This window comes from Ascaphus truei, chromosome 4, assembly GCF_040206685.1.
Source record: "Ascaphus truei isolate aAscTru1 chromosome 4, aAscTru1.hap1, whole genome shotgun sequence".
NCBI lineage: Eukaryota > Metazoa > Chordata > Amphibia > Anura > Ascaphidae > Ascaphus > Ascaphus truei.
The window spans coordinates 338,729,247-338,745,253 of NC_134486.1; the positions used below are offsets into that span (position 1 = coordinate 338,729,247).

General features: G+C 41.0%; 1 protein-coding gene across 23 annotated transcripts in view; it reads left to right on the forward strand.

Annotated features, from left to right (window-relative positions):
• DST (dystonin) overlaps nt 1-16,007 on the forward strand; it is a 535,648-nt gene that overhangs the window by 176,579 nt on the left and 343,062 nt on the right. For 22 of the 23 annotated variants that reach the window (XM_075598122.1, XM_075598131.1, XM_075598128.1 and 19 more), the window contains one exon: nt 10,576-10,637. In XM_075598122.1, coding sequence (XP_075454237.1) covers nt 10,576-10,637 — 62 coding nt within the window. Of the gene's footprint in view, nt 1-6,890; nt 7,027-10,575; nt 10,638-16,007 lie in introns of those variants that run through there. The other variant, XM_075598139.1, reaches the window with a different exon arrangement.

The window sequence follows — 16,007 nt, forward strand, 5'->3', positions numbered from 1 at the left end:
TGTTACAAATAAAAAAACATTGCATGCTTGGATTGCCTCTTTAAAGGATAAGATTACGAGTGATTACGCAGCCGTAAATTTATGTTGTAAGACTTTATTTATTTTTGTAAATTAGGCCTGTATTTGTGCCCAGATCAGTGAATATTTACTTAGAGTAGGAGTTCAGATACTACTTCAAAGAGGAGTTGCTGATGCAGAGGAGATTTATTTCTTTATTTGGTTAGTCCTGGGTATTAGAATGTAGTGGGGCAGGCTTCACACATCAGCATGAAAGGTCCTGAAAAGAGTCTGCTTTTAATGCTAATTTACCTCTACCAACTTTTAGGAGCAGGAACTGTCAGGCACTCAAAGTGTGCATACAGTTTCAGGTACAGCATAATAATAATAATAATAGCATTTTCTTGTATAGCGCTGCTAGCTATACGCAGCGCTTTACAGAGACATTTTGCAGGCACAGGTCCCTGCCCTGTGGAGCTTACAATCTATGTTTTTTTGATGCCTGAGGCACAGGGAGATAAAGTGACTTGCCCAAGGTCACAAAGAGCCGACACCGGGAATTGAACCAGGCTCCCCTGCAACCATCTCAGTGTCAATCAGTGTCTTGACTCACTGAGCCACTCCTCCCTGCATGTATAATATTTGTATATTATCCCCTAATACAGGGGTGCTCAGTTCCAGTTCTCAAGAACCCCCCCCCCCCCCCCCCAACAGTTCAGGTTTTCAGGATATCCCTGCTTCAGCACAGGTTGCTCAATTACTCCATGCTTCAACACAGACGGCCCAATCAGTCCCTGCTTCAGCACATGTGGTTTAATCAGAGTCTCAGTTTGACTGAGCCTCTGAGCCACCTGTGCTGAAGCTGGTATATCCTGAAAACCTGACCTGTTGAGGGGTGTGGGGCGCTTGAGGACTGCAGTTGAGTACCCCTGCACTAATACATATTGTAGTACTTCTTTAACAACCGCCGTGGTGTATTGTAACTCAAAGCAAGTTTCTCCCTATGGTTTCATAACTGAATGTACTGTAGATGGAAGCAATGCAGGAAGATGGGGTCAAATACTCCTTTCTGTTGGTAGCCGAGTGTTGCTACAGTGCAAACACTCCTGCTCTCTCATTCTGCAACACACACATTCCTCCCTTTTGTATTTTTTCTGGCCCCAAATATGTTTGCTTACACCACACAGACGTTCCCAATGCCACACAAAACACTATTTGTATCCTGTTGCAACACTGACAATGTGCTTGAATTTTAAATAACTACGAACGCCTCTTCTAAAACCATTGCAGGATTTAGTAATTCAATACGGCCAATCATTTATTAAACCCTGCCACTTGCTTTTCTCAGACTGATTTATCTGCCCTAAAGATATCACTTCATTATGGGCCTAAACATTGAAAGAAAAAATACAGATTAAAGCAAACCTTTCAAATCAGACATTTTATACCCTCCCTAAATTGCAGAGAGCCATTTCTAGAGGTCTCTGTCCTATCGAAAATGTCTGCTTAGCTGACCATAACTCAAAGGGTTTGATTTCATCTACAATATACTATAATATATACTATAATATACTGGAACAGTCTACTGGAGACTCTCACGGCCGCCACCAGTCAAAGTTCTTTCAAAACTAAAGCTGTCTCACATTTTAATCTGGTCTGTAACTGTTACATACGCCTATAACATGTATTATCTCTTACTGTGCATGCAATGTCTTGTATATAATGTATAACCCTGCTCACTTAATGTAACTATGTATTTGTAACCATGTATTTGTCATCATAACTCTATGTCCAGGACATACTTGAAAACGAGAGGTAAAAAAAAACTCTCAATGTATTACTTCCAGGTAAAACATTTTATAAATAAATAAATAAAATATACAGTGTAGCACCTTATTTTATCTCACTTCTAATATTAAACCTGGATTCTTGTCTGCCTGAGAGAGAGACTTGGGGAGGTTATAGATGCTGAAGACTGGTCTGACATTTGTTAAAATATATCAAAGACCTCGGTTTGCACTACCATTAAAAAGGTGTTAAACTCTTATATACATGGCACTTAACCCCATAGCGCGTCTGCATAGATATCAACCTAACCTGTCTACCCTGTGTTGGAGGGGCTGCGGTTAGCTCTTACTTACTCATATGGTTGACTTGCCCAAAAATAATTCCCATATGTAAGCGAGAGTTACCTCCTTATGAAGCAGGATCTGCAATTTGCCAGTCCCCAGGGATCCATTACTCGTCCTAAACAAATCAAACACTTGAGTCTGGGATAGCTACAACAGGAACCGTCCACCCTCCAACCGTCATTAATAACATTTGGGAAGTACAGTATGCTTCAAGGAGAAACTCACTAGCTTGATTCGTAATAGATACCCCAAATTCTGTAGAATTTGGACACAATGATTCAGCTCCCATGATGGCCTTATTTTCCCTTCTAAACCGAAGTCATTCTAGAAGATAGTCCCACAAGCCACTGTTGCATTAAATCCTGTACCTCCTTAGGTAATAAGCTTAAGAACATCAGAGACCATCAATATAATAGACACAAAAAGAGGTTTACTTTATTCAAAATACTTGTGATAAACTAATAACATGTTCTGTTTTGCCATCCCCCACCCATCAGACTGGATCAAGTATGCTATACCAATTAACACTGTATGCCATACAGTATACATTGCTATAATATACTTGGTCCATTGTGATGTGCTTTGTGATACCGTTTACATATTAACACATGATCATGTTCTTAATACCTTTTGATACTTTTTGTATCAATATTTGTCCTCCTCCCTCACATTCTTGTCTCAAATTCACAATGTAGCTAAAACCTGTCGTTTTTACCTCTGTAACATTACAAAGATATACCCTTTCTTGTGCCAGTTTCTTGTTTGTTACTTATTTGTACCTAGACAAAAAGTTATTTTGGGTGCAGATACAAATACAGTTGTATATTTTAAAAAGCACACAAGAAAATAAATACATTCTTAAGGATGCGTTACAAAAAGTCAGCCCTTCAGAGCTGTATTTATTTCTTTTTTCTACAAAAATTGCCTTTACCATATTAACCAGTTGCCTTTTCTTTTAATCCTGATGATCATACTTGCCAACATGTGAAACATTTTTTTACAGGATTTGCTAGGAAAATGTGTGAGATCTCTGCAAGTCATTGAATTTCACTGGGTAGTGGGAATTTTGTTTAGAGAACATAGAAAAATGACATTTTCAAGTGAATTGTGATGTTTTGCCCATACAGTATGTAAGGACAGTGGCTAAATATGCAGAGCATGTGCAATATTTTTTTAAAGGGATGCAAGCTCTGTTTTCCTTTAATGTGACAATATGTAACACGGAGTGCTCATTTGCATGTCATTTCGCAGAATCCCTTGCTGCAGTGGAAGCATTATATGCTACGGCAGCAGTGCACAAACGGGGGGGGGGGGCAGGAGATTTGTCTGGGGAGGCGCGGGTGGTTGCAGAGGCCCCACGCTCTTCCCCAAGACATTTAAATTAATGGCGGGGGATCGCGTGAGGCCTCTGAAACACTCCCCTTACCTTGCTTCAGCCGGGGGTGTAACGCATTGCTATGGCAACGCGACATCAAATAACGCCGCGGGGCCATGTGATGTCACGCGTCAAATGACCCCACGGGTCACGTGGGTAGTGGGGGAGGGCGTGAGAATCGGGGCAAACAAGACAGGGGTGCAGCAGCAAAAGTTTGCGCTCCCTTGTGCTTACGGATAATGGTGAAAGGCAGGGTTGCAGACCTGTCTGAGACATGTGAATGTGCTCACAAGTGGTAATTTTATTTAATGGACAATACGTGGCAGTACTCTGATATATTTGGCAACCGTTTTCACATAATTTACTCTAACGCTGCCAGGCGCTTCCTGTCTTTGTGACTTGCCTGGGCAAAGTTTGCCAAGTTCTCACTTATGTGGTTCCGCTCATCTCTACACTTAAAGTGAAAGTAGTGAATTTGTTCTTGTTCACAAAGTGCCCAAAGGCACCACAGCTAATCGCAAGGCCCATGTTGTGTTTTAATCTTCACTGCCAGCGGGGCTTTGCAATGAGTTGCACCCCCTTCAGACAACCAAATAGTTAAATTGCAGAATGTCTACTGCCAACATTGGCAAGCTATGTACATAATGCAAAGCACTGCACGAATGTGTCACATTATTAAAGCAGACACAGGCTTTTTGACAATGCAACACTATTTGCAGTGGCTGAAACGGACTCTGAGCCGGAGGTCAAATCCAGGAAATTGATAACTGTTTATCAACTATTTACTTTTCCGGCTTCCTGAGGGGTTAACCAAAAGTAAACCATATACTTTTAAAATGGCACGTTACTCTGAAGCCAATGATTACACATATTATGCAAGGTTTGCAGAAAACAACAAGTAGCCAGGCAGGTACACGCAAGAATTCTCGTCTGTACATGAAACAGTAAACATTTGTTTAACTATGGATTGAAATTGAACACTAGTTCAAAATTCTAATTTGTTTTCATCCGGGAACTCTTATCTTCTTCAGTTTTAAAACTCGAGTAAACACATTTGTGAAAAGCAAAAAATGTTGCTGCTTGCATAAACATCTTCAATATGTCACAATCAGCACAGATTGCACTGTATACATTGTTTCAATTGGAAGATCACCATAATTGACAATCTACCAATGAATCAACAATCTGACTCTTGTTTTTCAGCCTTTTATGGTGAGTAGAGGGAGTTTTGAAGAGATTGCTGGCTCTAGATGAATATTACTTATCCCTTCTTTGAAAAATTCATAAAAAAGCGCCATCTTAAATTTGACCAAAACATGAATATTACATGTTCTTTCATAAGGGGGCAGCACTACTTAGATTATTGTACAATTTGAATAGTTGTAATAATGTGAGATATATTTTTAACAGCATTGGAAATTCAGGACTTAAGACCCACAGTATAACAATTACAAAGTGAAGTAAGAATGCAGCAGCAGAGCCTTTCCAAAAACGGCTAAGTTAAGCATTCTAAGCGACGTTTTAAAAAAAAAAAAATAAGTTTCAAACCGGAGCTGAACGGCTTTGATTTCAGCTCCGGGGATCCCCTGATTCCGAAGATACTTACCTCTGTAGGAGGTGCTGGTACCTCTGCAGTTTAAACGTCCTGGGCACGCAGGCCAATTGGAAGATACAAGGGGATGATGTCATGGCTTCCTATTGGCCCGCTGGACATTTTAGCAGCCACTTCGATATCACCAACTTGCCCTCCCAGAGCTGCTACTGGCATCCGCTATGGAGGTGAGTATTTTGGAAAGCAGTGGGTCTCCGGAATGAAATCAACGTGGTTCAGCTCCGGAGACCCCCTGCTGCAAACCTATTTTAAAAAAAAACAACAAAAAAAACATGTTGCTTGGACTGCTCCTTGAATTCATAGGGTGCCCATATGACATTCCCTGAACATTGCAAGAACTGAGAGACTAGGGAGCCTTATGACAGTCATGGAATGTAATTCTATTTTTGCTCCTTGTCCCATTGGAAATCACGTGAATGCGATTGGAACGGTGTATATATATATATATATATATATATATATAAATATAATCAAACACCTTATAGTCGATACCGTTTTGTGGCTAATTAAATGCTTTCATTTGTGCGAGCTTTCGAGATACAATGATCTTTTCTTCGGGCGATGTTACAATTAATTCAGCCAAAAAACTTTCTTGAAACAAAGCATCTGTGGGTGAAGGCTATCCCTCCCCCTGTACGGTATGCGATTTATGACCTGAGGTGTTAAATGGTCCCTGAATGCTTGTGATGTAAGAAAACGTTGTGTTTTCTCTGAAAAAAAATAATGACATTTGTGAGATGTCCTTGTGACCATATCTAATTTGAGTGCAATCAACAAAACTTTTTTTCTTCCAAAGATTGGGATAGTGAAGGACTCCCACCTTGTTGCGCTCCCCCCCCCCCACCCCCTTGTACAGATATATTATGAGGAAAAACTCCACCCGCTTTTAATTGACCATTTCACGAATAAATTAAGGGCAGTTTTGTGTACCCGTTTTGAAGAGCCTTAAGAAATGTAAAGCAGGGGTCATCTCGCCCGCCCTCACGTCACGGGATGACATTATGTGACATTGCGTCATTAAAGTATCCCGTCATGATGTCGTACCTGGAGATGCCGGCTCTTACTGAGGCGCGGCGCTGGGCCTCGGTAAGCGCAGTACCAGGCGCAATCACACCGCTTGCACCGCCATCAAGCCAATTATATTTTTATTCCACCATATATGCACCAGCGAGCCTTTGATAAATACTCTCCCATGGCAAACACTGAGAATCATGTAGAAAAAAAAGAACCAGTTTACCAAAGAACAGAATCAAATAGTTATTTAAATAGATTTTTTTAATTCATCATTTTTTTTTATACCAGATTTTCAACAAGAATTTTTCAAGACCCCAGATGCATTCAGAATATTGATTGGAATTAAAAAATGTTTGATATGCTGTACACACAAGGCTATCCTCACTATGAAAGAAAGTCATGGATCAGATTGGGTCTGCGCTTTACAGCAGATAGGAAAATGGGCAGACACGGTGGGCGGAGTGGTTCTTACTGGCTGTCAAACTATGTGTTTATGGCAATAGCAAGTGACATACAGCACTTGTATATTTTCAGCTTGTAGACCGTGTCCTATATCTTGCATAGTTTTCTTATTCAAACTGGAATTTGCAGTTATTTTGTCTCTGCATCTATTTTATATGATTGCAACATTTTAAAGCACAATGTTAAAACCTGCCCGATACAGCAGCAGAGACTTCACCCGTATTTGTTTAAAAATGGGTGTTACTGCTGTTAGGCTGGCAGGAGGAGCTTCTCCCGTCACTCGTTTCTCTTTCCTGCACTGCAAAAACTGGGACTCCTTTTAATTTGACAGCAAGAAGTGTAGGGAACTGGCCCTCACTGAACAATGATGGGGCATCTCCTTAGTAATGACCAGGATCTGAATGCAATGCTGGTAACCCTGATGTGCTGTATGGGTCAGTATGTACCATGCTCTGGATTTTAGCTGCTTAGGATGCTGTATCTTTCTGTGCTGGGCACCAATTATCTTGTTAGCACGGCCAATGTCTCAGTGCATCTGTAAACACTGCCAGAAAATAGCAAAATAGTCCCTGTCTTTTCTGGCTTAATGGAACCAGACTTTTGCAGAAAACAAATACAAGTTTGTCTACATTTATTACCTTGTTTTAGATGCTAGTACGAACTTGGAGCAAGCACAGTATTATGGATTAATGCCTTTTTACCTCAAATAAAATTAATGTACTGGTCAGTGTTATATTGGTAGCTTTTTTTTACACTGTTATATGTTTATAGGTAGACAAAATACCATACTTTTTAGACTGTGCACTTAATATAGATCATACTTTAATAAATAAACGTTCTTATTATGAGAATGACTTCTGTATTGGTACTTCTGTACTTGAGGTGTTCAGGAGACAGAAGTAATTGATGTTTTTAGGATAGGTTTGTGCTAATTATGTACATTCTGGACATCCCTTATTCATGTTAATGAAGTGATGCCTTCAAAATAGTCCAACATGATGGGGGTTATGCACTAAGCAGTGATAAGTGGGTTTTCTGGGTGCTATGCACAAAGCAGTGATAAGTGCTTTTAAGTGAGATAACTGCTTTTATAGCGTGATACTGCCTGTTGTGAGATTCACAAAGCAGTGATAACAGAGCAGTAACCTGCTATAATGGCTACTTAAAAGCACTTATCACTGCTTTGTGAATCTCACAGAACACAGTATCGCGCTATAAATGCATTTATCTCACGTAAAAGACTTATCACTGCTTTGTGAATCTCACAGCAGGCAGTATCGCGCTATAATGGTTTTTATCTCACTTAAAAGCACTTATCACTGCTTAGTGCATAACCCCCGATGTGCGTTTTTTTCATGTGTGCTTCTAGGAATATCTGCAGAAGACATTGGTGAGATCATAAAAGCCAGTATATCAAATAAATGTAAAAACAATGTCTTTGTTGGTCCATCCCAGATTATCAGTCTGCAAAAGAATCAGATTGTCCAAGACTAACTGATGCGAGAACGCTTATGTGTGGACAAATGTGACGATTCCTGCTACTACATCTAGCCATCACTGTTATGAAAAAGAATATTTGACAAATAACCTTCAATTTTTATTTTCCATTCGAATTGTATATATTTACAACCAGGTGCTCTAATGGTTATCAGTCTCAGAGACATTTTTTGAAGTAATATCTGTGGGGTCTCTTAAACATGTGTGTATTGTGAATTTAGTAAGGAATGACTTACTCATATCAGATCACTTAAACTCTGGATCTCCTTTACATATGATCATTGAACTTCTAGGGTAGTAGCCTATTGCCAAGCTGTGGAAATCATACGGCCAGCAAACTAGTGGCCCTTATAATATCTGCAGTAGGGAACAGTAACCCTTCTTAAGGAAACCCTGCAGCTCTCAGGCTTCGGCCCCAGTCTTCACTGTAGCACACACACCCGGCGGGCTGCCAGCGCGTGCACCTGTGGAAACCGCGACCTGCGGTCTGTGGGGAGCTGCAGGAGATTGCAACAGGGGGTGGGGAGAAGTGGCGTGGTGGAGGTTTTGCAGGGGTTGTGGCCATGACCTCACGTGGCTTGTTCACCCTCATTGGCTGAAGCGCCAGGGGGAGGGGCGTGGACAGCCCTCTGTCGCAAGTTGTAAATACAATTTTGTTGTCTTTGCAAAAACTCGGCGTAGAGCGCGGCTGCCAAATGTGCGCCAGGATACATAGTGGGCCCAGCCCCATTAAGGGGCGGTTCTTGTTCGTGCAGCGCACACCATAACGTGCACTGCAGCATTTACTGGGGACCTAGCCTCAGGGGTATGGGTTTGTGATTAAGGTGTCAGGTCAGAATGAATAATGCATGGAATTATAATTTTTTTTGTTTTTGAGTTAAACTTATCCTAAGCTGTAAACAAAATATTAGACAGTGCTACATTTCTATTTTATGTCATACCATACGTTGCTAAATGGTACTGGGGTGCATTCATTTTCAGTGAGATCATGAGTGGCTTTTCACATGAAGTACAATGCATTTTCTATCTTTGCTTTCATTCATACCACCTGCAAGTGATCAGAAGCACTTCTTTAGTTCTGGGTTGCTCTTTGCTTTGCTCGATCTTCTTACATTGGAAGGGCTACACATGAGCACATTCACATTTCTGTAAAGTTTCTGGATGCTCAATTTGGGATCTTCACATATGAAAGAATTTATAGTCAGTTATTACAACAGAAAAGTGTAATCAGGCATAAAATGTGTGTTTTAAGTCTATATCCACAACACAGGTCCTCAAGAATTGCGATTAACGTTACCATAGCAACCCAATGCTGGATGTCACTCACAGGGACATCTGTAAACTCTCGTCACGTCAATTTTACACTTTCTCCAATATTTAGGAATTTAGTACATTATGTCGAGTGTGGTCCATAAATAAAAATACAGGGTGCAGAGCTGTCAAACTTAACTTTACATTGTCTCTCTCATTTTGAAATCTGCCAGTGAGAATGATGTGGACTTGAGAAAGAGATGGGCAGGGTGGCATTCCTGTACCAATATTCAAAAAGCAGAATGTGGGAAGTAGAAATGCAAGAACAATTGTGCCCATACAGATGTACTGTACTAGGCACTGGGGGAGTTCCCACCCCCTACATATAGTACTGAACTTAGCCCACTAATATAAGTTGGGGACATAGAGAAATATACTGTACTAGTCAGTATTTGTGATGTATTTGAATCATCAATGTTTCAATGCCACAAAGGGCATATTTATCAAACATTGGCTACTTTAATGCTCCAAGCATCATTCCAGGTTGCATTATTATTATTATTTTATATGCAGAATTTCATTACCTTTAAGGAAAAGTAATTACTTAAGCTCGCCGATCTATTAGTTCTCCTGTGATCGATTGGTGAAGATCCGGCTCCCTGGGTTCACATTATGGCCGCTTATGAATCTATCCTGCAGTCAATGGAATGCATCAACAACAATATAACCTTATATATTACAAAGGGTAACAAATTGTGACTGAGGTGAAAGCTGTAACAATAGACAGTCTCCTGATGGAAACACTGCAAGAGATCTGTTTGTGATAATTTGTTGCTAAAGCTGGTGCACTGCTGGGCAGGGCTCAGAACGAGATGGGACAGAGCCTGTTTCAAAAGAGGAAGTGGCTGTGCTTTTCTAAATGATTGCTATTGCAACCAAAGGATGCTCCGTACATTAAAGCTCATTACACATATCATTAAGATTTGGCAAACAAAAAAAAAAAAAGCAGTAAGAATGTAATACTAGGGAACTAAAAAAAAAAAAAACCCTGACTTTTCATATTGATTTAGTCCAAAAACAGACAGATCAGCCTCTTTGGAGGATGTAAAATAAACTCCGTAGCTTCATATCAGGGTGTTGTTTTTTTTTTTTAATGAGTAAATTAAATGAGTTGATATTTTTTTGTACATTTTTTTGTAACTGTGATGACCTTTTCTTCTCCTTTTAATTTTTAGATGAAAGAGACAAAGTGCAAAAGAAGACGTTTACAAAATGGATTAACCAGCACTTAATGAAGGTTAGTGGTGTGCTGGATTTACTGGTCTCTGGTGTTGTTTTAATAAGAAACACTTTCTTGGATGACCTGTTGCTGCGTATCTGTTTCTATTGTATGCTAGGTAACTTTACGTACTGCAAACATCTTGTGTGAGTACACACACCCGAGAGGCCACAGTGGCCAGCTGAGTCCTTTTAAAGCATTTGCCTGGTTTGTTTTTTTGGGAGGAGAGAGATTTACATCATCAGGTCTAACACGTACGACATTAAAAGTCTATACAGAGAAATACATAATTTATATGGAATAAGACAGAAATAGTAAGGACTGAAAATTGCCTCATTGGATTTTAATTGCTTTATTACATCATCAGTGTTATGCGATGTGGATGAAGCATGTATAGTTTTCTGAGGAAATCATTCCAGCATCTCATATGTAATTCCCAATGGAGTCCCAAAACGCCCATTGCCTGGTGAGCCTATACTGTATGGCGTCCTTAATATAGCTTATCTATTTTTTCTTGTGTAGTATATCCTAGGTAGCGATATACCGTAGATGCGGTTACAAAACTGTCTGCCCAGCATTGGGACCGAATACATATGGTATATACTGATGTACCTACCGCTCACGTAATAATCTTGGTTATTTACGAAGGTATACGAGGTGCCTAAGGGAATGTAATAACTACATATATACACAGAAAGGATGAAAGATACAAGAAAAATCCTAAATCCATAAGAATCCCTTTTGCATTGCACTCACGGGCGGTGGGTAAATAGAGGGACAACATTATCCAGGGTACAAATAATCCCTTAAAGCCATTCTATTGAATAGTAGACTATAAAAATAAAATAATACATTTTTATTAACATTGAATATGGGACACAGGGTGTGAGGATATATATACACAAACAAGTGATTAAAATCTTGATGGTGGTACTATACTGGGGATAGGAAGTACTCAGTATGTGTTGAAGGTAAGTTATACCCCACAATGGGTTAATAGTCCCTGAGTACAAATATCCCTCCACAGATCATAGCAGTTCAAGGAGTGTTGGTGTGGAATTACATAAATACACAATAAAGTAATGTGTGTGTGTCTGTACCTGTATATATATGTGTGTGTGTGTGTATATATATATATATATATGTGTGTGTGTGTATATGTGTGTGTGTGTGTGTGTGTGTGTGTGTGTGTGTGTGTGTGTGTGTGTGTGTGTGTGTATGCAGTGATTGTTTAATTAACCGTATTTATTGTTGCAAAAAAGTATTCCCAATTGGCAATAGTGTCACTAGTTCTAGTACAGAATATCAACAGACTCCAATGTCTTAGTATCCACTGTAAAACGCTAAGTGAACATATTGAGGTATAATAAAGCCTATAACTTAAACCCTGAAGGTACCGTTGCTATAGGATGTTAGTAACAACCCAATAGCAGAATGAATGGGTATAGCATATAGTATATTTAGCGTGTGGTAGTATAAACAAAGGTATTTATGTCTGCAGAGGTAAATGGCAAACTCAAATACACGTGCAGCGAGTGGAGACATATAGCGGTCTTGCCTCCATATATCTCGCTATATATACATTGCCAACAGTCACAAAAACACCCTGGTACCCAACTAAGGTGGTCAGTCAAGATAGGTATTATACATCAGAAAGGCACTCAGATAGTGAGTGTACTGCTGCGACACACTTTATTCGAGCAAATACCCAGTATGTACCTGGCAGATACCTGGAATGCGCCGCTTCTCACCTCTGACAAGCCCCGTTGCGTTTGCCTTCCCAGCCATGGTTCATGCCTGGCTGACGGGCGGCTGATCTGTTAAATGATAATGATTAGGATTTAATAGGCTGCAATGCTTCGCGTGTCTACCAGATGGCATAAATTCATGAATTGTAATGCAGTATATATATATATACTGTGCAGTATTGCAGCCAGCGGGAATAAAATGCTTCAATCCCTGCCTGGAAAATAACGCAATGCACTCGGGCAGAAAACAGTCACAAACCTCAATACACCCGAGTATACCCGAATTCGTGGGACTAGCCAAGCTCGAATAAAGTGTGTCGCCAGTGTATAGCAAAACAGAGTTGCTCAGTACAAAGAAATGACAATGCTACAGTATACAACCAGACATCCACGTTCTGTTAGACTGCTCCCGACCCTGCTAGTCCACCACCGACGTCAGAGATGACGTCACTAAAATGGATTTTTTTAGATGTGCCTCTCTGTGCACGCTACACTCCTTCCTCTCCTACCTATCTCATCTGTCTCCTGCTCTCCTTGCTATCTCAATGTTTCCTCCTCCAACTCACCTTGCTGTCTCTCCTCCACTCTCTTTGCACTGCCTCCTGCCCCATGCGAACACTGCTCTCCATTCCATTCACAGAGGGGGAGGGATGGCTGTCACTGGGTGTAAACACCCCTATGTGTATATATTATGTATATATTAGAACTAATCATAGTATTCAAATGATATCCCTATAGATAATGTAACACATAAATCCCCCACCCTCTGTGAGGTGATGTGACTACAGTGTGTGGTGCAATACCTGTGGCTCACAGGAGGTCTGAGCCTCCGCTGCAGGGAGCCTGGGGTGTATCCTGAAACGATGTTCGTCAGCGCCTCCACCTGTAACGGATTCTACGATGTGGAATTGCCCATTACAGGACCTATACATATTACACATACACTTATATATATACACATATACATATATATATATATATATATACATATACATATATATATATATACACATATATACATATATATACACATATACAATAATCACACTCTGGGTAACATAAAATAACAGTTTACTATAGCACTATGGCTACTGGTTATAGCTACCTGCCAGCCTCACACGGCCGTAACCACCCACCAATGTCTCACACTCTTGTCCACAGTACCTTAGGAGGTCCTCAGGCACTCAACCACCCTAGTGTTCACAAGGAGATAGCCCCACCCTTTATATGTGGTCAGCGCTTCCACTATACGGTGTGTGTTGTTGCACGTTTGAGGAAGGTACCTGCCGGGTGTGTCCACACCCGGGTGCGCTGTGTCCTGCGATGGGGTTCACGGACCCAACTGTGCTTGACAACTCCGGTGCGTCCGTCCTTGCGGGGGGAAAGCCTCCACGTGAGGTGTTCACCTCAACAATAGTCTCTTCAGGGGATGATCTAGTCCCAGACCACCAAGGGCCAGGATGCCGCCGCGTCCTGGCTTTGTCCCTCACTTATGCTGGTCCTACAGGGCGGTGTTCCTGTCCTATGTGCCGGTCCCTGCAGCAACCACAAGCTGAGGGGAGTCGGGCCTAGCTGGGGCCTAAGGGAGGGGGGTCTCTGGCCTAATGCAGGGGCCACTGGCTCCCTGCACATACACACCCTACCCTTATCCTGTCCCAGCACCGACTGACTTGGCTGCAGCGTGCGAAAAGTAGCAACTCTCAGAGCAGGGAAATGCTGCAACGCTATTGGCTGGTTTCGCGCATGTGACTGCAGCCCCATGGCTGCTGGGAACTGTAGTTCCCTTGTAGAGGTTCCTGGCAATGGCCACCACTTTCGCGCCCCTACAGCGCATGTGTGAACATACTGCACATGCGCGAAACGTCCCTGCATACCAACATGGTGGCGCCCTGCAGAAGGAGCCGCGGTAGCCTCCGGCGAGCCGTTCGCCGCTCCCTACTCCCCCGCTGTGCCGTCCATACCTGTCCCTGCCTCCGCTGCTAGGCGCGACCGCTCCGGAAGGTAAGGGAACACGGGGCACCAGGGGACCCTGCTATAATAACATGGCAAGAAAACCACTGTGGGAGATGTGAAAATATGTGATATTGATGTCAAATTACATTTCCAGTACCACATTGCTATAAATATATATATTTGCTATAAAATATATATTAGATCAAAGTAATGTTTACTTCCTTTCTTTGGACATTGTTGTGTGAAATAGTATATTTTCTGCTGGCTGCCTTGTAAATTATTTCACATACATATTTCCTAAATGTGCCGCTGTATAATACTGTAGCACAATGCAGCGTTTGTCTCGATATCTTGGATCCTTGAAGATATGTAGCTACAGGCACCATGTGAGCCGACTCAGCTAGATCTTATTTATTCAGTTACATAGTCATCAGCCCCCCTTTTGTAGAAAATATCAAAATACACTATTCCAAATGCGGACTAACACTTCACTGTACAAGCACTGTTGAGTCAATCTTCAGTAGACATAAAAATGAAAAGGGGCAAATTCAGAGCTGAATTAAAGCATTTTGTTACATGTAACTAGAGAAAGCACATATGCTGCAATCCCATCACAAAAATAAAGTATATATTTTATACCTCCTTGTAACTAGCGGGTACCCCAAAGCTCAACCCCAAGACTCAAAGCTTCAGAGATCTGCAAGTACTTGTAAGGAAATACAAAAATGGATGAGGGGTCACCCAATTGGAAGCTGCCATGTCATCTTACAATGATGTCACTAGTTTCTATTGGCAGCAAGACAGTGACTGACCCCAGTGGCCATATATTTCTCCTGAACAGGAATTCTTGTAATGATATTTCAAAATGTAATATCTCAGGGGTCCCCGAAGCTTGGAGTCGCTTGTTTCAAAGGAAAAAATACTAATATATACTTTAAAGCACAAGTGATTCAGTTCAGATCACCATCACATCCAGGAGGAGAGTGCTCACCCAGCATATTTAGCGCATGCTGCATGTGGCATCATCCACTAGATTTGTTCCACATGACAGCAACCTTTGGTCAAGGGATGTCAACCAATGTATTTATTGAGTGCTCCTATGTTGCACTAACCAGTATATTTAGAGTATGTTCACAGTTGACTTGCACCAGAGTATTTAGTACCGGTATGGTTATCACATGATTACTGCCATTGATTTGAATTGGAGTTAACGTAAGAACGGGTGCAATAACACATACCGGCACTTGGTGCATGTGCCCTTATGTATCTTATCTGCACTTCATCAGGATAATTTTATACACGTATTTAGATATCTAAAAGACAAGTTATCTAGACATATTTCAGGGTCAAAACAAACATAATCAATGAAATGAGGACTAGGGTGAAAGAAGAATTTAGAAATTTAACATATAAAGAAACAATGATATGATAATCAGCATAAATAGTACAGAAGCAGGGGTATGACGATCTGTCTGTAGATTGTTATTTTTCATTGCATTTCCAACGAACAGTGTAACAATAATAATGTATTGGTAAGTACAGGGGCAGCCCTATACAGAGGAGGTACTCACTGTTCTTACATTTAACTTTTGTGTTCCTTGTGCATTTTGTCTTTGCAAGTGCCAGCTAAAGACGCTGCTAATTCTTTAACGCAGACACAATGTACTATTTCAGTTTTTAGCTGGGG